This window comes from Anopheles stephensi, chromosome 2 (assembly GCF_013141755.1).
Source record: "Anopheles stephensi strain Indian chromosome 2, UCI_ANSTEP_V1.0, whole genome shotgun sequence".
Taxonomy (NCBI): domain Eukaryota; kingdom Metazoa; phylum Arthropoda; class Insecta; order Diptera; family Culicidae; genus Anopheles; species Anopheles stephensi.
In genome coordinates this window covers 6,386,693-6,410,073 of record NC_050202.1, presented here as the reverse complement: position 1 = coordinate 6,410,073, position 23,381 = coordinate 6,386,693, and the positions used below count along the sequence as shown (strand labels likewise).

The following is a 23,381-nucleotide window of genomic DNA, read 5'->3' as shown; positions in this document are numbered from 1 at the left end:
GCGACGTTTTTTTCTCAACAATTTAACAGTTTCTTTAGACAAATGTTTGTACGGGCTACAAAGGTTGTTGTTTGGGTCTATCTATTTGAGTCTAATTAAAAGGGTATCACATTGTTGATTATTAACACCAATCGGATGGGCACGGATCGCAGGTGCAGCTCAGAGTAAGGATGAGTGTAAGCGCCTTATTGGTAGGTAGTAGTAGTAGTAGTAGTGGCTGGTGCTTACTCAAATGTCCCTTCTTCCTTCTACTAATCTATTTTAACACGTAGAATGTATTACATATAATACAATATATATATAAACTTTTGCCAATTGCATTTTCGCTGCTCGTCCTCTGCTCGTGTAAAATCATCATGGAAAAGTTGACCGCCAACATCCTTTTTCTTGCCTTGGGTGGCAAAGCGCTCTCAGTGGTCATGATCGTGGTCGTGATCGTCACCTTCCCCGTGACTGTGGCCATGGCTGTGTCCGGCTGGAAGAAACATAGCATGGAGATAGATAAGCGGATAGTGTGTAGGAATATTCGGTACAATATAGTCATTTTGATTGATTGTGTCCTCGTTAAGCTATTAAAACTCGATAAGCTGCTTGATTGCCCATGACGCTATTAATCGGGGCGGATTGCGGGTTTTAACGTAACGCACAACGCCCCATTATCGCCGTTGTACACCGATTTTGCGTAGAGCAGAAGAATAGGCTTAAACCGCCGCAGTAAACGGCGATGATGATTATTGGGCACAGTCTCAGTCTGGACTGTGTGGACTTATCTTATCGCGAAACCGGCAACTCTAGCGGACACTTCAGGTTGACATTGTGCTTGATATTATTAACGATATAACGGCCCCTAACGGCAACGGCCCATTCAACCACCGGTGATGATGATGATCATGTTGTTGATAACGGTGTGAAGGAGTGTACACATTGAGTCGGCCCGTTGTTTCCCCGTTGTACATTGTTTTAACGGCGGTGCAACCGTGATAACGGAAACTAAGAACCGTTAAGAGTGCGCGCGCGTGATTGCCAGGATTGATTTAATCGTTGCCAAACGGCTCGCGGGCGTACGTTGTTGTCAAGCCGGCAGGTAGGGTTTTGTTTTCCTGGGTCTTGCCACACGTAAAACCCTTCCGAAGCCCAGTATTTCATAACTTGGAGCTCGGTGCTTAGCAAGTCGTTATACCCGGTCGATAAATTCCTTTGACCATCCGCTATCATTGTCTTGGCACTAAAGGAAGCGAAGCGAAAAAAAAAGGTCATATAACGGGGGACGATAACGGCGCGGGAGATTAAGAATTGAGTACGATTGATTACGGGCCGGGGATATTAATGTGGATCGTTTACAATGTTGTACAGAGATTGCGATAAGATGCTTTGAATTTGGGGGGAAAAAAAGCGAAAAAAAACAGAACAGGGGTATTCTTTTAGTACAAAAACTTTTTAAAAAGTAGGAAGTGGTAACGTTTGTTTGTGATGATGGCACTTGATGATATAATGTACGGATACCGCCGGCACCACTCGAGCTAGGCAGAAGTGCCACTCGATCTGAACGAGCATTAAAACGGACAGCTCACGAAGAAGGGCAACGAAGGAAAGGCCCATTGATGGAGAGCGCTTGGATTTGGTTTTAAGCTAGAGACGACGACTCTGACTATAATTGATCAAGTGATACGCTAATGATGCGGATTGTACAGCTAATGCACATTATTATCGTCCCATGGTATGAATCACTCACGACAGGTTAATTATTTCGATCGTTTGCTCGCGATTGGAAGGTGTTGGTGGCCGTTGGCAGACCAACAGATGTTTTTATTTAAATGAGGCCTGCTGCTAAACGAAATGTCAAGGAGGAGTTAAATAACGCCGGGATGGAGTCGAGAGTACTGTCTTATGTGAACCAAATTTGGAACTTCTTTTACACCCTAAATTCATCACACAAGCGTGTTTGACGCTCGGTACACAACCCGGTGGGGATAATCTTGGGCAGAGAACAATTTCATCTCTCCATACACGTACGTTAGAGTAGATAGAGTAGACATTTATGATGTTTGAGCAAGTGTTTTTAGTCAGCTTTTCTTTGCTCTCCATCTACGTAACGTACGTGCGTACGGCAAAAGATGAATGTTGTTAAAAAAGCTTGTTGCGTCTGTCGGGGGTCTTGGGAAGTCCCACCTTGAAAGAAGAGAATTCATTTTGCAGTTGTTGAATGTTGTGGCGAGAATGATTAGCTCTGCCACAAACAGTCCATATGATAGATTCGAATCCCATCTGGATTGCGGCCCAAGCTGACCCAGAGATCTGTATAAAATCTCGTCCAGATCGTTCTCCTGTACTCAGATCTCTAGCCTTGGGGCTATCTAGCTTCTACAGTAAATTCAAACCGGGAACACAAATGACAGGCGAAGATCTCCCGAGGGAGCACTTTGTACCGAAGAAGAAAAACGATTCTTTCCTCATTCTCCCGCAAAGTGATAGCGACCAAAATGATGCGGTGATGATGAATTAGACAGACGATGGCGACGCAAATCCTCTCATTGCGAACAATTAAGCCTACCGCTCTGCGCTTTTTTTTTCTCGAATAAAACACCCGGACGGCACTCTGCGCTGTGTTCCAGTTTCTTCGGTGGGTGGTTTAATTTAGTGTACGGAGAACCGTACTGCTCCAATCCCCGAGGTCGGTCGGTTTGATAATGATGTGCGTTGGGGATTATCTAATATGCTACTGCTACAGGTTATGCTACGCTCTTACCACTATGCATCCCATGTCCCTATGACCACTAACGCATCTACTTTACACCAGTTGACCCAACGAAACAACGGCATCCCCTACTCACTTGCGGCCTTGATGCCCAGCAACAAACCGAACCCGGCCAGTACAGCCAAGAACTGCCACAGCCCGTTCGTGGGCGACACGGAATGTTGATGATCGTCGGCATGCCCTTTTCCTCCTTCGCCGCCACCACCGTGACTGTGTCCCGCATCCTTCGCCAGTATCTCGAAGAAGATCACGTAGATAAGCGTACCGCTGGCCAGCCCCTGCAGTACCACCGACACCACCTCGATCGTTTGGTTCGTGTCGGAGCTGACGGAACTGAGCGCAATGCCGATACCGATACCGATCGGGCTGACGACCGAGTAGACGAAGATGTACGCCACGGCGATGCGGAACTGTACCGCCGCCACCAGCAGCTCAAACGCAACACAGAACGCAATCACAAACTTGTGCGAAGCAACGGCTCCAAACAGCAGCCAGACGGCTGACGGCGATCGTTCCAAACCGACCGCTAACCCTTCGAACAGTTCGTGGATGGAGAGCGCTAGCACAATCAGCAGCCCTCGCAGTGGTCCGTTTGCACTGGCCACTACCGGGGCCGGTACATCACTCGGTACGGCCGGGGTACCGTCCACATCGGTAATGGGATAGACGGCGGTGACGTTTCCGACCGGCAGGTGCGAATGTCCGTGCGACAGTTCGTGACCCTTCGAGTGACCCTCGATTGCGATTGTGTCGGTGGTGACGGCACTCTTGGCGATCTTGGCAGACGCACGAGCATTGACCGAACGTCGATGCATCCACCAGTGGACCAACTCCTCGGTAAGATAGATCATGAAGAAACCACTCGTAAGCAGGAACTCGCCCAGCGGGAACGGGAGATCGTCCGGTTCGGGCAGAGCGCCGGTTTCGACCAGCTCCTCGATCGAGTGATTGATCTCGGGCAGCAGATGTAGGAAGGTGGTGCTGAGCAAGGCACCACCGCCGAACGACAGGAGCAGCCGGATCAGGAACAGATGCGTACCACCGGACGGGGAGGCTGGATTAAGATTAAACCAGCGCACCAACTTGAACGGTACAAGGCCACACACCATGCTGACGCTAAACAGCACCACCATCGAGGTCACTTTAGCGATCGTTGGCGAATCGTCTTCCTCTTCGTGATCGTCGACGCCATCTTGGAAGGGGTTCAGCGTTAGCGACCCGTTCGCTCCGGCCACTAGCGTTTCGGCCAGCCGCTCGGTGGTCGTTGCCAGGATGTCCATTTTGCTTCACACCGCCCGCGTCTGTCTGACTTCCGGCACCTGGATGTGTTATTATGCGCCCTTGTAGTAACGTCGTCGTCGCCGTCGTCCGCCGAATGCTGCGCAGCAATGTTTTATTGATACTTAGTATTAGCACCTTCCTCCGGGGGGGGGGGGGTTGGTTTAGTGCGCTTTGCTGTGTTCGGCTGTAGTCCCCACACTGGTCGCGATCACTCTCACTATTCGCGCGCGCGCGCGCCCTGTCCGAATTCGTTGTATTCGCTTCGAAACGTTTGCTGCTCGCCTCGCTAGCTCTCTACTCGTCTCGCGTCCCACAACCCGTTAGCACCTGTTAATGTCTTTCACCTTGCCCCCAACACCCGCTGGGCCACACGCGCACCTTCCTCCTTCGCTTCCACACAGGCGCATCGAGCTTGCGATCTCTACTGCACAACCGCTACGACGGACACCGGCGTAAAGCTAACCTAACTTATTGGCGAATCCAACGCGTACTAACTGGTGCTCTGCAATCGCAGGAGAACTATACCTGCCGCTTCCTGGAAAATTGCCTATTCTACTCAACCTGCGACACTGTTATCGCCGGCCACGGATTTCGGATTCTCTTTCTGCGTATCTCGCTCTAACACACCTGTTGTTTCTATCTGTGGCAATCTGTCTCTTTCGGGGCGAGCGCTCTCCCTTCGATCGCTTCGTGTGTTGCTGGTACGTTTTTGAGAACCTAGTGTTATCTGCCGCTCCAGATCGCGTCGTCTCCAATACACCTTGACATCCACTCCATCAATACAGCACCTGCATATTGCTCGTTATCGAACTCACACGTAACGGCCCTCTGCTTACTTGCTGCTGTTGCTGCTGGTGGTGGTGGTCTCCTGACTCACAGGCCCCGTCGTTGGATGGGATGGTGATGACGGACACCGCGTCGTTTCGTTTACTCTCTTCCGTTCCGGCTTCCAACGATACGGAAGCTGCAGCTCCTTTCGTTGTAAACAGTTGACAGACAGCTTCAACTGGCTACTAGATCTGCTTCCTTTGGAATCGAGTTTCCGGCGCCTACTGTCCAACGTTCGGCTGCGGGTGTCTTTGCCAGCAGACGGGAAGAAACCGAATAGTCGAAGACTGTTGTGCGCGAGGAATTATTATAGATTATTGAATTATCTTCCCCTTGTTGATGGTTCCGCGATGAATGACAAGCATGGTATGTGATACAGATCGGTCGCGTACGTGCTCAGCCCGTACCTGTGCTAGACGGCCCCCCCACAGATCGTATCGTTCGAAACAGAGCAGCGCCTTGTCGTGTGCTTCTGTGGAGTGCATTTTGTGCGTGCCGAGATATAGCGTGTAATCGTGACCACACAGCTCACAGTCCACCGGGGTTTACCACAAAAGAGCTCTTTTACAGAAGTGTTTGTAAGAAGAAATAGATTTTTGGAGCTTTGTTTAAGCTGGAAGTGCTTTGTTTACATCTCTTGTAGTTTAGAAATTGGGCGCTTTGATATAAGATGCACCCTAAGGAACATCCCATAGGGACAGCACGTGTTAGTAAACGTGCTCCCGAACTGAGAAACTCTTCCTGGTGATAGTGAATCGATTCAACAACAAAACGATCGAGTGTGCACTGTGCGTTCTGCAGAAACGGCGTAACGCTTGGTAACGCATGGTGTGGTGCGGATTGCATACATTGCGTTTTGTTGATTTCAAAGCCATTCAAACGTTTCCTTTCATTGGAACTGAACTGAAAATTTCCAGCAATACGGCCAGGCCGATCTTTATGAATAAAAAAACTGAAAATTTCCTTTTTTTTACTGTTTTTTACATTTCCCTTAGAAAGCTTTGATAGATTACTAAACAGTCAAAAGAATTTTGTAGAATAAAAAAATCATCTTGTTTTGACAGAATAATGACGTTTTGATGTTAACTGTCATTTTGTGCGCCTTTTCTCGTGGAACCGTGTACAGCTCGTCAGACGGTAGTGCAACTGTGTTTCTTGGCAATCAATTACTAAGAGTTTGTGATTTTTAGGCGATTTTGCAGATACATGATACAGAGGAAGTGTACTCTACAAGGTACGTAACATTCTACATTAAATAATATCGATTATATGGCGTTGCTTTGTATACTTTTGCGTGAAGAAACACATTCTACTTTAAGATTTATCATCCACAGTGGTTTCATTCTTCGGATGTCTGCTTTTGAACGTCGAGTTTAACCATGTAGCCCGGAAGCGCTTGCTAAAAACAAGAAGAAATCAAACAAGGTAAGTGAAGGAGAATGAACTACCCGTAAGGCTGCTTCTTACCTGACCCGGGAAAATCGAGACCGATTGAGTGCTTTATCGTCCTGCGACGATTGTTCCATCTCTTCCGAATTTGCTCGCGTGAAGCAGCAACAACAATAGCTTCTGGCTTTGGTTGTGGTGGGAACTTGCGTAGGATCCTTTTTGAAAGGGAAAGGCTATTAATTAGCGGTTCAGTTGAGGAATGAAAACAATACGCACCTCTTCTGGTGGCAGTCGGCACAAGTACTGCAAAATCTTCGAACCACGTAGAGCCTTTTTGAAGGTTTTGTTGGTGAGACCGTAGATGAGCGGGTTGACGGCGGCGTTCAGGAAGATGAAGGCCACCTTCGCCAACCACCAGACGAAGATGAAACTTTCACTAAACTGAACGAGGGGAGGTACGGCTATTAGTAGAACGTTTTGAGGTGTCGAACACTGGTCTACGACTTACTTGGTAATACTCAATATGTTCTATGTTGTAGTACACAAACACCATTATGGTAAACGGCACACGCACGACAATGAACGCCAGCAGGACAATGTAGAGTGTCTTGGCGACACGACTTTTGTACCGTACCACCATCGGATGTTGCCGTCGGAGTGCGTTCCGTTCGTAGCGATCCAGCTTAACGATGATAAGCGTGTACGCTACAAGCATCACCCCGAGTGGAACCCATACAAGCATAACGAGCAGAAACTCCCAGTACGTGGCCAGTATGGAGCGATCCTCGTAGCAGTACATCTCGATCAGATCCTTCCAGTTGCGGACCTTAAAGTGTCGATACAGGGACAGCGGCATCGCAATGCTAAATCCAACGATCCAACAGAAAGCGATCGCTGCTACTGTGCCACGTCCTTTTAGCCGTGTGCCGGAAGACAGTACGACTGCCGACAGACGGTCATAGCTGATGACGCACATACCAAGCACGGATGTAACCAGTAGACCTCCTGCCGAAGGGAAGAGCGATTATAAAGCTAAACTCTTCAGGACCTTCCGTGTAACGCACCTTCGATAAGCCCTTCCAGCTTACAGCCCACCGGGCCTAGCAGATAGTTCTGGAAGAAGTCGTGCGTCATGAAGAAGATGGGACACACGAGCAGGGTAAGAAAATCGGTCACCACCAGATTCGCTATCAGCAGATGGCTTGGGGTGCGCAGCGTGCGGTTGGAGAAAATAACTTCCAGAAGAATTCCATTACCCAGCAGCCCGAACAGGATGATCGGTACAAACACGCACAGCTTTGTGATGAGTTCCGATTCGGGGATGGTGCTCCATAGTTCTAGCGGGTAGTTGTAGAGTGAGGTGTTGGGCTGTGAAGGAAGGTTGAAATAGAAGAAAATCACGTCGTCTGGAAAGGGAATTGGAGCGATCTGAAGTTTGCTTACAGCTTTGGGTGCTTCCCAGAAAAATCTCGACGCAGGAATATAGGTCAGGGCCCGGTTTTCCGGTATGAATTGGAATCCAGTTTTCATGGTGTTTTGTCGGGTTCTATTATTATCCTATTTAAAAGGATATAGTATTAAGCATTAATAAGTGTAGTAAGCCATTAGATGACAGACAAGACTTAGCAGGTCGTTTTAAGCATCACGTGTTAGATGACGATGGATGTTTCAACCGGACCTATTTAGGATAAAAAATCAGCAACGAGAACAACCAGCCAGCCACGACACTATCTGGAACATTTCTAGTCCCAGCACTCATCTATTCCTCAGAGATCTCAGACTCAGACTTTGAACTGACCCTCGCCCATCGCCCAATAATCTTCCAGCCTTGACTTTATCCGGCTGTAAGGATCAAACAAGCAAACGTGAGCGATCTCAAGTTCAAAGATCCAATTATTACGCCTCGATAAGCCCTTCTATTGCTTTTCCAACTTAAATGTTGTGGCTTCTATGCAAACACACTGAATAGCACAATTCCATGCTGTACGTTTTAAAATTAACCTAAACATTCACGGCGATTCCGCCCGTAACATGATCATAAAATTAATCGTCGTCTCACCCATGGCCATCTGCTATCATACAGAGACCGGCGCCTGGCCAGAACCGATCTTTCACGAGCAGAGGAACGGAGCGGAACCAAGAAAAGTAAAAACGGCACACGGTGCTTGAAATATTATGTCGTTCGGCGCACAATATATCATGACGGTAAAGCAAACAACATCTTCATCTTGTTCTGTCTCTCAGCATCATCAACTCACCACCCGCGCCGCGTATGGAAACGATCGCACCAATTCCAATCTTACTGTTGATAGACCGCAAAAGGCAAACCGATCACGTGGATCGAATGCGAAATTAATTGCAGGTGAGAAGAAAATTGTACAATCGATACCAGGTGGTGCGCGCCTCCTGTTTGCTGTGCCAACACAACATGGCGCGTGTAAGTACGTGGCTGTTACCGTATACGACGCCGCTTGATGCGTGGGGGAAGATATTGGCATTGGGGTTAAAAAAGTACATTGAGTCATTCCACTTGGAGAAGGAATTCTTTGAACCCGGAACTTGATTTAAAAATGGCTTAGGAAATATTGCTTTTGTTAACAGGACGTACTCCAACTTTTTAGATTCTCGCCTACGTTTGTCGGGTTTTGATGATAAAACTTTTCACAACACTAATGTACCGCAAGTGGTTCACTTATTTCAATAACTAATATCAACTACAAAACTTCTTCAACAACTCCTATCGCTCACGTGGGTCCGTAAAACCGTCCATTCCTTCCGGTGCGCAAATCCGAACTGACCACCAAAGACGGTAGCCGAGATGCACCATCCGTCCATCGCGTTATCCAACTGGAACGTTTACTTTTTGGGGAAGAGGATATGTTTTTTTTGGGGTTACACGATAAAATAATTCCTGTCCGGCGCTTCTTACTTTCCTGCCAGGTCTGGTTACGGCTCCCCTCTCCCTCTCGCTCTCTGTTCCTTGGTGTGTGGTGGGAACAGATGGAAGCAAACAAGAACTATTAATAGGTCATAGGGGTGTTTGGGTTGAATCGCCGTACCGGTGGTCAGTGGCGATGGTGCAATTTAGCTAGTCGGATTGCTTAAAAAAATGGTTGAAAAATCGATTGACAGTACATAATGTTTTATAGTGACTAGGAATTAGCTAGCATTTTAGTGTTCTAGGATCTATTTTAAAATCTCTTCCAAAATTTAAGCTATAAGATCTCTTTCGCGTTCCCCACTCCGGTTATCGATGCACTGGCCGAACGAACAACGGGCGGAAATTTAAGAACTGTCGAAACAAACAAACGCCGCCGTGCTGCTTCGCTCTCTGTCCAACGGGCCGGATTTAATGTGCTTTGTGTAGCGGGCAAGTCCTGCCACCGTCTGTAAACACTTAAGCACCGTTGGCGTCGGCTTCCGGTCGGTGAGAAGGGTGTGGTGTGCAGAGGATCAGATTTCATTTCGATGCCAAAATCATTACCGCTCAACAAGTGGGACCGGTGGCAGTACGGAAGCTCACATGGATGAGGCGGGTTTTGGGCGATGGTTTCAAAAAAAAAAAACCTTGATAACTAATGACTGACCAAATTTTGGTGCTCGACTTAAACTCATCAATTGTTTCCAGAAGTTCGTAGTAGATGATGCCGAGCTGGTCCCACCAAATGCTCAGCACAACTTTCGAGCTATGGATGTACGGCCCGGTTGATGATGTTGGAGTATGACCGGTGGATCCCCATGATTTTTTGCAATTCACACATGACGGACTCTGCGATTAGCGTCCGGTGGCTTCAACTCGTGTGGTACCCATTTGCCCTCCTCCTTCTGTATCATGCCTAACGCGTTCAGCCCTGATGATGTGCGTTTGGCAGTGAATTTCTTCTTGGGCCTTCCTTGGTTTTGGGCCTTCCTTCACGTTGAGCGTCCTCCCGACACCTTGTTTCGCTTAGAGCAGCAGCGCCGTAAACACTCGAAAGCCGTCGATGCACCTCGGCTGCCGTTTTCTTCACTCGAAACAAGCAACAGCAACACCTCCCGCATATGGCGGCTCAAAATCAAACATTTTCAAGAGCTAGGAGCGTCAAAATCGCACCACAGTCCACGGTGGCCCCATCGGTTTCAAAAAGGGACGTTATTTTAGGACCTAATATTAAAACGGCACATAGTAAACAATCTTCACGATGCAGCAAATCTTGGAGAAGATGGCGGAACAGCAGCTCCACTCCTACCATCTCTTTACTGATTTTAAAGCCGCATATGACAGCATAGCCAGGGTAAAAATGTACGACGCAATGAGCTCTTTTCGAATCCCGGCCAAGCTTACCAGGCTTGTAAGAATGGCAATGGCCAACATCACATGCCAGGTGAAGGTGGATGGAAAACTCTCAGGGCTCTTTGCTACCACCAAGGGCCTGCGCCAGGGAGATGGGCTTGCCTGTCTCCTTTTCAATCTGGCGCTAGAGAGAGCCATCCGCGACTCGGAGGTGAAAACTTCGGGGACCATCTTCTACAAGTCAATCCAGATCCTGGCATACGCTGATGACATAGACATCATTGGTTTGAGGCTCTCCTATGTAGCAGAAGCTTACACCAAAGGATCGAGCGTGCGGCACAGAACCTCGGGTTGGAGATTAACGAGGTGAAAACCAAAATGATGGTGCCACCACCAGCGGCCCTGCTAACAAACACTGATTTACGCAGGGGTGATGTACAGATAGGTGACCGCACCTTCGAAGTCCGACAACAATATTGATGTTGAGTTACGCGCACGGATGCTGGCTGCCAACCGGTCATACTACAGCCTGAGGAAACTTCTCCACTCTAAATACCTGTCGCGACGGACGAAGCTGGGACTGTACAGAGCATTTATAGTCCCAGTACTCCCCATAAGCCTCTGAGACATGGACTCTGTCCAAAACTGACGAAGCCCTCTTAGCCGCGTTCGAGAGGAAGATGCTCAGAAGGATTTTTGGCCGCGTATATGTGGAAGGACAATGGAGGAGCCGCTACAACGACGAGCTGTGCGATGATCTCACTATCGTGCAGCGCATTAGACTCGCCAGGCTCCGGTGGGCTGTTCTCGTCATGAGAATGACACCGGACGACCCAGCCCGTAAAGTCCTTTTAGGCGTGGTAGGCCCAAATTGAGATGGAGTGATGGCGTTGATTACGCACACGCTCCTGTACACCGGTTGTGATATCTAAGGTTGTCGTCACACACACGCTAAACAAATGCACTCAAATAGTTAAACTTCTTTTGCCGTTGAAATCATTTATCTACCTTTGTTGCTTAAAATGGTAATTCAAATGAATATTTTTTAGCTGTGTGATTTTTATACTTAACTTCTAATTAGCAAACCAGTTAGCAGTAACGTAAATAATCTTACTTTCTACAGTGTTCGGCCTATTTTGAAACATTTTCATAACCTTTCTTGTGTGTGTTTTTTGCTGCTGCTGCTGCTGAACTGAACTGAAGCCATGTTGTTCGCGTACAGCTTTCGGTTGCAGTGAGACCACGACGATGACACTAGTAATTAACTTTTGGAAACAATCCTAGACGACTGCCGCCGCTTAACTTAAGGGTCTGAATCACAAAATTAAATGCTACACAATATCCTCTCCCTAGCTAAGGATAGGCAAACTAATCGATAGGACAGAACGGACGATAACCGAACGTGTTACATATTAAAATCCGATTCGAATTCATGGTATACAACCGCTAAAAAAAGGAGACAAACATTTACTTTTTGGTAAAATTGTGAATCAAAGCTGATCTTCGCACGGAAGATAGCTTCGTGCGTATCTTCCTAACTGCTGCTACCACTATTCCGTTGCATCAGGTGTTCGTTTGCACGGAAGGTGGTCGGAGCTATCGGAGTAACGCTACCGTTGATGGGCGTTAAGGGTGCAGCATCGTTGTATGGCATCAGGGGATGATGGAGAGTAACACCGGTGGTATCATGCGTACCGTTTAGTAGGAATAGTAAATTGCTAGCCTTCGAGGAAGGTTCCTCCTGGTGGATGTGTTCCTGTGCTGGTAGTAGAGGCTTTATGGCCGATGGTGGTTTTACAGTCGGTACTTTAAGAATTGTACGCTCCACTGTTCCGTTGGTGTGTACAGTCGGGCTTTGCCTGCTTTCGGTTCTCGCTGCACTGTCCGCGGGCAGGTCGCTCTCTACCGATACTAATACTGGTGTGGCATCGGTGGCATTCACAGTCGTTTGCTTAGCGGAAGCCGGCTGGCTAGGTTTGGGAACTGTTAAATCTTCCGCTTTGTTAGGCTCCTGCTGCTGTTGCTGCTGCTGGAGCGCATCCGTATGCCGTACTATCTGCGAGCAGCTGCTAACCATAAGCGGGCACACCTTTTTGTTAAACAACCGATCCCGAAGCTCTGCCGGTGGTGCGTTGGTATCTTTACCGTTCGATCGCCCCTTTGGCTGTTCGGCCGTTACGAATTGATTGTAAATGGTGAAAAAGTCGACGCTTTTTGCGAACAAATCTGGCGGTGGTTTTTTGACCGTCGCTTCGTACAGCACCGGTGTTACGTTTACGGGCGTTGCAGCAGTCGGTGGCTTCTTCCGCTTCTCTTTCCTAATGGAATTGGGACTTTCCTCTCTTACACTGCTGCTGCTACCACTGTTACTACTACTACTGCTTGGTGCAGACGCAGACGGCGGTGCACTACACTCTTGTTTGCCATTTTGTGGCGCTAGTTGAGGACTAGAAGAACCGTTCGGCGAGCGTTTCGCGTTCGCTATCCGCGTAATCGAGCAAGTTTCATCCAACGGTTCGGGCCGCTTTTCTCGCTTGCGGCTAACATTGCCGGTACATTCGCGCCCCTGGTTCGCTCGCTCTATAACCACGTCCGGATAGCGTTTCATCATGTCCGTAAGCAATGGGTCGGGAAGGGATTTGCGAACGGGCGCCTGCTTCGTGCCCGCTTTCACCGGCTTCTCCCGCTCCGATGGCATCGAATGGCGCGATTGTACGCAGAGCGGATCCTTCTCGTCCAGCGAAACAGCGCGCCGATAGGACGGTGTTGTTTTCAGCACACAGATCCGTTCCGCAAACCCGTTCGGGCTCGACTCGATCCGTAACGGATCGGGTGGCGTTGTTGCGGGCCCTTTTTTGGCCTGCTGCGCTTGATGCTTGCGCACCATCAGCTGATGCTTGAGTCTTTCGTTTTCCTGCCGCCGCTGCTCCCGTTCCTTAGCTTCGGTTAGTTTCTTTTCCGCCGCCAGCTTCTGTCGTTGCTCTTTTTTCGCTTCTCTTTCCTTCTTTTTTGCTTCCAGCTGCTCGCGGCGGTTGTTTGCTTTGCGTGCTTCCTCCGCTGCATCGTCTCGCTTGCGGGGCGTTACACTTTTGCGACCTTTCGATTTGGTCTGTGTCGTCGAGTACCAATCGTCATCATAATCGCTGTCCACTTTTTTTCTTTTCCTTCCCGGTCGTTTCGGCGTTTTGGTGGGTTCCTCTTCCTCTTCTTCCTCGTCGTCAAACGGATCGTACGAGGATGGTTTGAAGCTTTTCGCTGTTTCCTGCTCCGGTGCTGCTGCTGCATCACATTCTTCATCCTCCTCCGTTATGCCGCTGAGCGCTTGCTTAACGTCGTCCGGCAGATGTGGATTCTGCTGAATGTCCGTTAAATCGAGGTCGGGATTTTTCTCTTTAAAGGAAATCTTCCGTATGCTGATGGTAGGATTGCAACCCTTCTTCATCGGTTCAGGCTCGCCAGCACCACCACAACCACCACTGCCATCATCGTCTATGCCTTCGTCCTTCTCATCATTCGCTTCCATTATTCTCGGCGGCGGCCCAATCATACACGTCGGATCTTCCGGATGCGGTCCAAAGTCCGTGCCATCCATCCACGCTTCGTAACGGTCCGGCTGAAAGCGTTTCACGAACGTGTCCATCAGAATTTTTACCATATCCGAGCTACAGTAACACTGTGCCGCACGCTTCCCATACTCGATCCATCGTGGCATCGCAAAGTTGGTCGATTCGGCGCAGTTAAACCCGTGATTGAAGCCAGCGTGATAGCCGAACGGGAACGTGATCATAATTTCGTTCTCTTCCTGCGTTATCTTGTCGAACGGAATGTTGTGCTGTTTGAGAATTTGTGGACTGATGAGTGTCATTTTGTGGCGCAAAAAGGCGGAGCAAGTGTTGTGGCTGGCGGGGAAGCTGGCTTTGGCCAGCTTTTCCAACTTTCGCCCATGTTCCGGTGGCACGGCGTACCACGTTTTCGGTGCACCAAAGTGTAGGTAGTTGATCGAGTAGAGATCCATATCCTCGGTGTGCCAGGCGAACGTGGTTTTCCACATGCCGAAGTATAGGTAGGCCGTGTTTACTCCATCGATCGATATTCCGTAATCTTCATTTACGTAGTCCAAAATCGTACCGAGATGGTTGATGTTCCAGATCTAAAATGAAAAGCACGAATGTGTGGCATTATACTCTTCCCCTATTATCGTCGTTTAATTCGTCGTTCTACTTACATTGCAGTCTTTATCGGTAATGCTTCCACATACATCAGCACCGTAAATGGGAGCAACGTAGGTAATGTTTTTCCAGTATTTACGCTCCAGGTCCTCAAAGTCGAAGTGCTTCGGTGTGGCGTACCTGTAAGATACATGATTTATAGAGCGTTTAAAAACTGTTAATGTCAAATTATTTTTTCTGCATGAAAGCCTGATCTTACCGTTCTGTGTTTGCCAGTTCGGAAAATTGCTTCACCGTTAAAGGATTCTTTTGAATGTTGATCTGTTGATATAGCCCTTGCTTGCCGGCTACAACCTGACAGATGGGTGCCGGTATTGTGAGATTTAAATTATCTAAATCATACCCCGCTTTGCGGGGAACCCATTCCGGAGGAGGAATAATCTAAAAGTAAAAGAAAGTTGGTTTTTAAATTAACATATTTCACGCGCGCGACTTGAAAAAAAGCAACAGCAATAAAAAAACGCAAAACGCGATAACTTCATTCATACTCTCAGAGACAACACAACACGGCGTCCGCCGCCGTACGTGTTTTTCTACTATGCAGCGTACGAGCGTACGCCTCACATGGTGAACTTGTTTACATCGCCTTTCTATCTGTGTGCGTGTTGCGTGTGCAGAGTGCGAAACGTGCTACCATTACTGCACCACTACACATGCACTCGGGCATGGACCGATCGGGACGCGGTGTAAACAATCATAAAAACCACATTTTCCAACTATTTATAACAGCAGACTACACTTAATCTAAAAGAAGATTAAGAAAATCTGGTAAAAATAATCAAACGAGCGAAAGATAACATTTTTTTAGTGAAAATGGCTCATCTTACACATGACAACAAAGTAGTAGCATACTACGACTCGCACGTGTTGTGGTAGTAGTGGTGTCGTCATGACGCGCTTATGTCAAAATCAGCTGTTTGTTGTGTACTAAACGAAACTGGTTTCGGTTTTTATGTCTTTTCGCAAATAAGAAATAACTTTTTATTAATTTTACGTTAATTTTATGTTTGATTTTACGCTTAAGTGTGAAGTACAACATGTTACATTCGTTAAACTTAAATTTTTAATTCATATTCATCTTACAGTGTGTGTGTGTGTGTGTCTCTGTGTGAGTGTATTGTTTACGGGACAATGTAAACAAAATGCTATCCCCTTTTTCACTGAGCCTTCCGGAACCGTGCTAAGTGGTTTACCTTAAGTCAGAAGGATCACTCACCTTTGCACGTTTGTAAACAATGTTTTGTTTTAGTGAATGAACTTTTTTTCCCCCGTTTGCATGAACACTCACATTATGAATGAAATGTTAGTGGTCTGTGAGGAAAAAACGCTACTTACCTTTGCTAGGCCGGCTTTATGTGCACCTTGTGACTCGATATACTCTATATACTTCGGGAAATTCTTAAACTCCTCCCAGGTGGGTCGAAAAACCTGTATTTTCACGCGTGTATCTTCCGACATGTTGTGACTGTTGTGGTGATTCTCTGAAAGGTACGCGGAAAAAAGCTATTGATTAATCACATCCATTTTTCCTCAATGAAATTTTCACACAAATAAAGGTTATGAATGTGTGGGGAAACCAGCAAGATTATGTATCCGATTTCAGGGATTGCATCATGTGGGGGGAAGAAACTGCAGTACATTTTTTTCACACATGTAAATTAGTTCGAAAAATGCTCTGATGATGGTGGCCTACGTGACTTTCTTTACAGTCTCCTCTTCCTTGCCGATGGGAAAGCTCCCTACACACATCTGTCCCTTCCTACTGTCCACCCAACCAAACACACACACACGCACACACAGGTATCTTAATCAGAACATGCAGCAGTTTTCTTGGCGTGCTGCAGTTCCGTGCATCGTTTTCCAACCACCCTGTACTTAACCCCACTTTTCATCACTGATAAAACTATTCACTTTTTCATTGAATGCACCGAAATTATCACGAATTTATACGATTCGATAGGATTCATGGTTTCTGGCCCTGTCTGTATCGCTCGCCCTCTCTCACTCTCTCCTCCGCTCACAAAATGGTGGTACTAACAAAACTCTTGCTTTTCCCAGCTAGGAAAACGTTTCCAATACACCTCAGATTATGGGTCACTCTGGAAGGTAAGCTTCCTTTAATGTTAAACAACACATACTTGGGCCTTTTCTGTGTGGAAATGTGTGAAAATTGCAGCTTCCTTCGTTCTTAAGCTGCGACCGAACGCGCACCAACTCCGTGTACGATGGGAATAAAATCTGACACTTGTCGTTTCATGTATATTCGCTCTCTCACTCTCGCGCTCACCGTATCGTCATCTCCCTTGCGTACGGTTCAAACGTCTGACGTCTGACAGTTATGCTGGCAGTTGTGTACAAAATTTGTTCAGCTCGTTTGTTTACATTTTGGACCGGGCGCGCGATGGAGAAAATCGAGTTTTTCAGTTCAGTGAAAGAGGATAATTTACCGGAAAATAAGGCTTTCTGTAGGTTGTGTCTTCTTAGCAAGATCGATGAGCAGACGGTTGAGTTTTGTAGCTTTTCGGTAGACGTATTGTACGAACGGGTTCGGCAGTGTACCGGCGTCCGGGTAAGCCTAAACACTCGCTAGGTTAGCAAACACTAAGAAGCTTTCACTGAAACGGATTCTTGTAAAATTTTCAGCTTATTAATTTTCTCGACATCAACCCGAAGGTTTGTGATGCTTGTGTTTCGCAGCTTGTTAGCTGTGAACGGTTTGTGAAGCAATGTCGCGAGGTGGACGAAAAATTGACGAACTTAAGGCAACTCTGCAAGCAGAAAACACGTGTAGCAACAGGACGAACCGATAAACCCTCTTTCCCCGTAGAGCAACGGAGCAATGAAGAAGTATTACCCGTAGCAAAGGTACAGCATTCGCCGCCTAAATTAGATGAAAAAGAGCCCTACATGCCCTGCAATGGAAAGAGTAATGCCGGTGACGAGTTTTATGTGGTCGAAGCTGTCGATACCAACCATGAGTATGACATCGACCTTGCTACGGAAGCTGTACCCGGGAAGGGTAATGGAAAAGCGAAAGTTTTACCCATCAAAAAGCGTTCCAGTAATGGTAGCAAGAACATTAAACGGTTGAAATGTCCTGTTTGTGGCACGATGCAGCAAAGATTGAAACAGCACATGCTTGTACATACGGGTGAAAAGAAACACGTGTGTCCCGTTTGCCAGAAAGCCTTCTCACAGAAGGGTAATTTAACGTACCACATGAATCAACACGCGGACAGCTCGCCGTACGGGTGCGATCAGTGTGAGAAAGCGTTTAAAGAACCGCAATCACTGCGATCGCATAAGGTAAATTGTTTTACAAAATAATTTTAAATATTTTCAGTAATTTAGTTACTCTTTTTTGCATTACAGCTCATACACACGGATGAACGTAAATTCCGTTGCGAAGTGTGCGAAGAAACGTTCAAATATAAAAGCTCTCTAACCGTCCATTTGCGAGCGCACACACAGGACAAGCGATATTCGTGTGGCGAGTGTGAAAAATCATTTATTACCAGGCAAGTTCAGCTTATTCAATTTACTGCTTATTTTATAAAAAAAAAAAAAATAGCAACCTATTTATCACTCTCAGCTCCGGGTTGAAAAAACACCAACGAACGCACACCGGCGAAAGACCGTACGAGTGTAGCGAGTGTGGCAAATCGTTTAAAGCATCCCACAACTTAAGCTTGCACCGGCTTTCACACACCAAAGAACGTCGCTTTCAGTGTGATCTTTGCGAGAGTTGGTTCAGCTACAAGAACGTGCTAAAGGCGCACATGAAGGTGCATCTGCCAAAGGTAAGACACAAAACGCCAAATAGGGGAACAAAACGATAAACAACCTCATTGCGGGTGCCGGAAGCTGGGAGCAAAATAACTTCCAAATAACAACATACCTTTAGACAGCAGAAACCACATCCTTATTTGCGCTGGGAGATTCCGGTTAAAAGCGATTTTCGAGACGGATGGTATCTTATCGCTGGAATCTTATCGCAAGTCCTTCACGCGGTGTGTACAACCATGTACGCGCTGGAATATTTCGACACTCCGATAGCCCCGATTACCTTGTGCAAAAGTAGTAAAATGGAACGATTTTACGCATGCAATATTATGCATACCTCTTATCGGTGTTGATCTTTGGCCATCCTTGCAATCCTATCTGCAGCCAATGCAATGCTTTATGCCCATTATGCAATTCCTAGGCCGTCCGGTGCGAACACAAAAACAATTATGAAATGGTTGGGCTGAATCAGCATCATTATCGGTGATCGTGGGGCCGGAAGTTTCGGATGCCTTCCCACCGCCCGTCTAGTTAGCACTTCTAATGTCAAGTTCCAAAATTCCCCAGGTGGGTTTACGTGTGTTATTTGCGGTAGTCTGGAAGCGTGGGCCGATTGCTCAAGAGGGCATTGAGAGAGCAATCTCTTCGAGGTCATGGATCGTGACTAGCGGGAGTGTAATCCCCCACTCACGGTGAGATGTTTTTGTTGCTTGCGTGAAGGAAGTGCAGCATGGCCGTCTGTCTGTCTGCCATGGTGTGAGCATTGTCATGCTGTGAAGTATGCATAAATGCAAAAAGGGAAGCTAATTAGTTCCAGGGCGTCGTGCTCGATCAGGGTTGCAATTGTTCAAGTATTGCGGTACGCGAGTGTAAGTGTTATTAACAAACTGCAAAACCCCGATGATCGTCATCCGATGGCTCCGACGACATTACAAATTGGACCCTGGTTACGGCACCACGATTTAGATGAATGAATGTGGTAGGATTATTCCCCGAATACCATCATCGTACACGGTCAATCAATTATCGGGCCCACGGGAAAAAAAGGTCACATTCACCGCACCGCAATCAGGCACGGCCTATGTTCCCGGTAACATATCACCGGAGATGCGCCACCCTCCCCCCCCCCCCCCCCAGGTGAATGGGGCTTTTTACAACCGCAAAACGGAACAAACACCCTGCGCGCTGGCGACCGCTTACACCGCCGGCGCGTGTTTAGCATAGGGGCTTCTTCTTTCGCCATCGAGCCGAGCATAATACCGATAGGGTAAAATAGGAGTAACAAAGCAGTGGGGAAAACAAATCAACCCGATCGTGATCGTGCACAGTACCTTGAAACGGCACCCCTTCTTCCTCCCCGGGTGCGGGTGTGTTCCGCGATGACAAATGTGTACTCTCACGTACGTTTTTTTACGCATCAAGATCTCGCGCAGTTCCGTGCTCTCTGTGCGTGTATACAGTTGTGTACGAACTAGTGGCAGAAGAGCGCTTGGTTTGTTGAAGGAAATTGGAAATATTAATCATAATCTGGCCGTAGCGGGAGCAATGCCGGTTTTTGCCTACCGTTTCTCCATACGCTGAACAGACTATCCAGATACGGATAAACGGATAAGTCAAGGAAGTGAGTAATAGCAGTTCAAGATTCTTCGACGCTCTTGAAAGTCAAATGGAACCGACAATTTGCTCTCCATTATTTTATAATTGACGAAATTTTCATCTTTGATGCTTCGTTTATCGGCGATTATCGGTGTGCATGTGTTTTTTGATTTTTTTCTAAATATTTAATTTAATTCAGTCTTTAAGAGGCTGTACGATAGTCTCACCATCGTGCAGCGAATTAGACTCGCCAGGCTCCGCTGTGCTGGTCACGTCATGAGAATGACACCGGACGACCCAGTCCGTAAAGTCGTGGTAGGTGACCCAAATTGAGATGGAGTGATGGCGTTGATGCGTCCGCCAGAATGACCGGGATAACGGTTTGGCAGACGACGGCGCTACACCGTGAGCGGTATCGGGGATTGTTGCGGCAGGCCAAGACCGCAAAGCGGTTGTAGCGCCTGATAAGTAAGTAAGTCTTTAAGTATTCTTCCTAGGCCCTGATTGGCAAACCAAATATTGATGAAATATGTGTAACATCTGTTCAGACTTTAGCCAGAAATTGTTTAAACCACTCAACGGCGGACGGAACAACTTATAGCGGCCATCACTTTCCTCTTAATCTAGGCTTCAAATTTAGGTCCAAGCCCCGTTCATCATCTGAATGAGTTAAAAACCCTTGCCAACAATATGGCGGCAGTATGTAGTTTACTGTCAGTTTCACTTGTTGAATGCTCGTTGAAGGCAGGATTCATCGGAGCTGCTACTACTTCGCACACAACTGTACCATCGCTCCCGCTTCGTCGTACAGCCGCTCTTTTCTGTCTCGAAGCTGATGGCCATTTCTCTCGCCCTGCCGGTACATCGAGAGAACCGGGCTGCTGCCAACCCTTGGGATTGGTTCCCGCGCGCTTAACAGTTTTGGGTGGTGAGTGTGTATAAAAGTTTGCGCGAGCGGCGCAAACGCATTATTCCGTACGCAGCCAGCGGAAAGTGCAACCAGTCGATTGGATATTGTTTTCCAAGTGTTGTAATAATCCGGTCGATCGTGTCCATTACTGTGGTGGTGACGTACAATTTCCAACACCAGGAAGTGAAGAGTTTTCCGTTGATAGAAGAACAGACGAAGATATGTGGGCGAACATCGTTGCCAGCAGTGGGTTGCTCGTGATCGCGCTAGCCGCTTTGTGCCACGGTAATTGAAGGATCTCATTGAAGAAACTTCCCACTGGTCGGTTACTGTACAGTGTAGTTTTTTACCCTCCAACATGCAGAGTTGAATGAATTTCACTCGCTGGCTATCGCTCGAGAACAGGTTTTTCGCCATGCCCCAATGCGTCTGGCGTGAGACACCGTATCGTTGTTTGTGTAGCCGCCAAACGAAACATAAATGCTTGACAAACAGGTATATACAGTGGTGCTGCCATTGACTTGCCTGTGTCATTGAGACGGTTGGCCTCGGGTGCATCACGCTGGATGCAAAACTACAACACCCGTAAACGCTTTAATCTAGACAATCATGATAATGGATCTATTGGGAAGCAAACAAAAAAAAGCTCGTTCTCGTGCGCTTGTTAATCATGGTAGAAAGCTTCCGATTCAGCATTGGCTTGCGTTCGTGTCGCTGGACATTTGCTTTACGGCGGTGCGATTGTGCTGGAGATAGTGAAGAAACCATGTCCACCATTTCCGGACCAAGCGAATTGGTCTGCGGGCTGTTGTCGTCATACACACTGTGTCACTGTAGTCGCATTATTTATTGCAGGAGCGTGCGAAGAACCGTGTCCCGCACCACCCAAACACTACGCCGAACTTGGCTGCAAACCAATCCTAGACGAAGGTCAATGTTGCCCGAAAAGGTAAGTCCCGGTTTTCCCCAATTTCCGGAGGTGAACGTCCTCTCTGGGTGTACCGGCAAGTACAACGATCTCCCCCGCTCCACAGGTACGAATGTCCGGAGTTGACGGATCGTGACGGAAACAAGTGTTACTTTAATGGAAAAATTTACTCCGCTGGTGGAAAGCTGGCGCCGGCCGATCAGGAACAGAACTCCTGCTCGCCTGCCTGCTTCTGCACAAAGTAAGTTAGGAGCTGTTGGCGATCGAAAGGCGCAGAAAACGTTACAATGCGCTTTCTGGTCTGAATTCTAGCAACACTACGCCCGCCACCTTCCAGTGTGCCAGTATCGATTGTTTCGAGTTTATGGATGCGGGTTCCGAGGACTGCATCCACCAGTACTCGCTGCATGGATGCTGTGCGGAGAACACGGTCTGTGGCAAGGAGAAGCTTGAAAAGCTCGCCCAATGCTATCTGGACGATAAGCTGTACTACGAGGGCCAGCGGATGTATCCGGCGGACGAGCCGTGCCGAACGTGCCAGTGTAAGCCGGGCTTCGACAACGGCACGATCGTGGACAATCCCAACTGCTACGAAATTCAGTGCGGGCTGGAACTTCACGCCGGCGATCGGATTGCGATGGGCTGCATACCGATCTACTTCGGCAATCATCGATGCTGTCCGATCTCGTGGAAGTGCCGTAAGTAGAGTGGCGTTGTTTTGGGGATTATGCAAGCCTTTTCCTTTCGTCCCACTCTAATGGCGCACTTGTTTTTTTCCTTCTTTCGCGCGCCCACAGCTTCCGACAGCGATGAGGTGATCGTCGAGGGGCGCACGGAGCAAACGGAGGTGCCGGCGCCGAACATGCAGTGCAAGTTCGGTAAGCTGACGCTCAACAAGGGTGATGGCATTACGAGCGATAATAAGTGTGTCGATTGCAAGTGCACGGTACCACCGTTGGCCCACTGCATCCAGCGGGCCGATTGTTAGGTTTAGCTTAAGCATTTTCTGTGTTCTTTTTTTTGTGTTGTTTCTTTCCGTACGGTTATTATTTAAAATGATGTACTTAAAACCACCGTGGCATTGGTGGATTGGTGGAATAAATCAACCAATAGTGTAGGTGATTACAAGTGTGTACTTATTGCCGTCGTTGGCTACCGGTTGAGATTGGGTGTATTTATTGATCGTTACAGGCTATGTTGATGTGGGAATGGCTCGTTGAGAAAATTTAAAACGCCATTTTGGGAGTTGAGTCGATGACTTTAGTGTGAAGTTCCACAATCTTAGTGAAAGGTATTGAGGTATCTTATTGGAAGGTTTTTATTTGAACTAAGAATTCTATCCAAGATATGTTCGATCTGTTTTCTCACTCCTAGAGAAGGGCGAAAAAAGCGACTGATATTGGCCAATG

At 47.5% G+C, this 23,381-nt stretch overlaps 4 protein-coding genes across 15 annotated transcripts; 1 reads left to right on the top strand and 3 right to left on the bottom strand.

Annotated features, from left to right (window-relative positions):
- Window positions 1–6: 6 nt before the first annotated feature.
- On the bottom strand, window positions 7–5,472 carry LOC118503459 (zinc transporter ZIP1-like). The gene is made up of 2 exons (XM_036036742.1): window positions 2,832–5,472; window positions 7–475 (listed from the first exon to the last, which is right to left on the bottom strand). The coding sequence occupies exons 1-2, from the start codon at window positions 4,033–4,035 to the stop codon at window positions 411–413; spliced, it is 1,269 nt and encodes a 422-aa protein (XP_035892635.1). The 5' UTR covers window positions 4,036–5,472; the 3' UTR covers window positions 7–410.
- A 239-nt stretch (window positions 5,473–5,711) lies between these two features.
- LOC118503458 (neuropeptide Y receptor type 2-like) lies at window positions 5,712–10,508 on the bottom strand. Its single transcript, XM_036036741.1, has 7 exons — window positions 8,862–10,508; window positions 7,697–7,810; window positions 7,318–7,621; window positions 6,762–7,258; window positions 6,530–6,694; window positions 6,332–6,468; window positions 5,712–6,263 (listed from the first exon to the last, which is right to left on the bottom strand). The coding sequence occupies exons 2-7, from the start codon at window positions 7,781–7,783 to the stop codon at window positions 6,179–6,181; spliced, it is 1,275 nt and encodes a 424-aa protein (XP_035892634.1). The 5' UTR covers window positions 7,784–7,810; window positions 8,862–10,508; the 3' UTR covers window positions 5,712–6,178.
- Window positions 5,963–23,097, top strand: LOC118503457 (gastrula zinc finger protein XlCGF71.1-like). Of its 9 annotated transcripts, XR_004905185.1 has the most exons (12): window positions 5,963–6,098; window positions 6,199–6,289; window positions 8,498–8,615; window positions 16,814–16,861; window positions 17,092–17,324; window positions 17,399–18,061; window positions 18,128–18,273; window positions 18,348–18,555; window positions 21,900–21,993; window positions 22,079–22,213; window positions 22,285–22,670; window positions 22,770–23,097. XR_004905185.1 is itself a non-coding variant. In XM_036036736.1 (10 exons), exons 5-9 carry the CDS (start codon window positions 17,094–17,096, stop codon window positions 21,966–21,968), a joined length of 1,308 nt encoding a protein of 435 aa, XP_035892629.1. In that variant the 5' UTR covers window positions 5,963–6,098; window positions 6,199–6,289; window positions 8,498–8,615; window positions 16,814–16,861; window positions 17,092–17,093; the 3' UTR covers window positions 21,969–21,993; window positions 22,079–22,131. The 9 variants fall into 9 exon arrangements, 8 of the variants coding, with proteins under 8 accessions (XP_035892629.1, XP_035892625.1, XP_035892632.1 ...); XM_036036736.1 differs by lacking the exons at window positions 22,285–22,670; window positions 22,770–23,097 and having other exon boundaries at window positions 17,429–18,061; window positions 18,327–18,555; window positions 22,079–22,131; XM_036036732.1 differs by lacking the exons at window positions 22,285–22,670; window positions 22,770–23,097 and having other exon boundaries at window positions 18,327–18,555; window positions 22,079–22,131.
- Window positions 11,495–17,292, bottom strand: LOC118503453 (lysine-specific demethylase 4A-like). 4 transcript variants are annotated; one of them, XM_036036725.1, is made up of 5 exons: window positions 17,203–17,292; window positions 16,091–16,236; window positions 14,955–15,136; window positions 14,752–14,875; window positions 11,495–14,676 (listed from the first exon to the last, which is right to left on the bottom strand). In XM_036036725.1, exons 2-5 carry the CDS (start codon window positions 16,211–16,213, stop codon window positions 12,061–12,063), a joined length of 3,045 nt encoding a protein of 1,014 aa, XP_035892618.1. In that variant the 5' UTR covers window positions 16,214–16,236; window positions 17,203–17,292; the 3' UTR covers window positions 11,495–12,060. The 4 variants fall into 4 exon arrangements, with proteins under 4 accessions (XP_035892618.1, XP_035892619.1, XP_035892621.1 ...); XM_036036726.1 differs by lacking the exon at window positions 17,203–17,292 and adding an exon at window positions 16,794–16,817; XM_036036728.1 differs by lacking the exon at window positions 17,203–17,292 and adding an exon at window positions 16,449–16,644.
- Window positions 23,098–23,381: the final 284 nt, after the last annotated feature.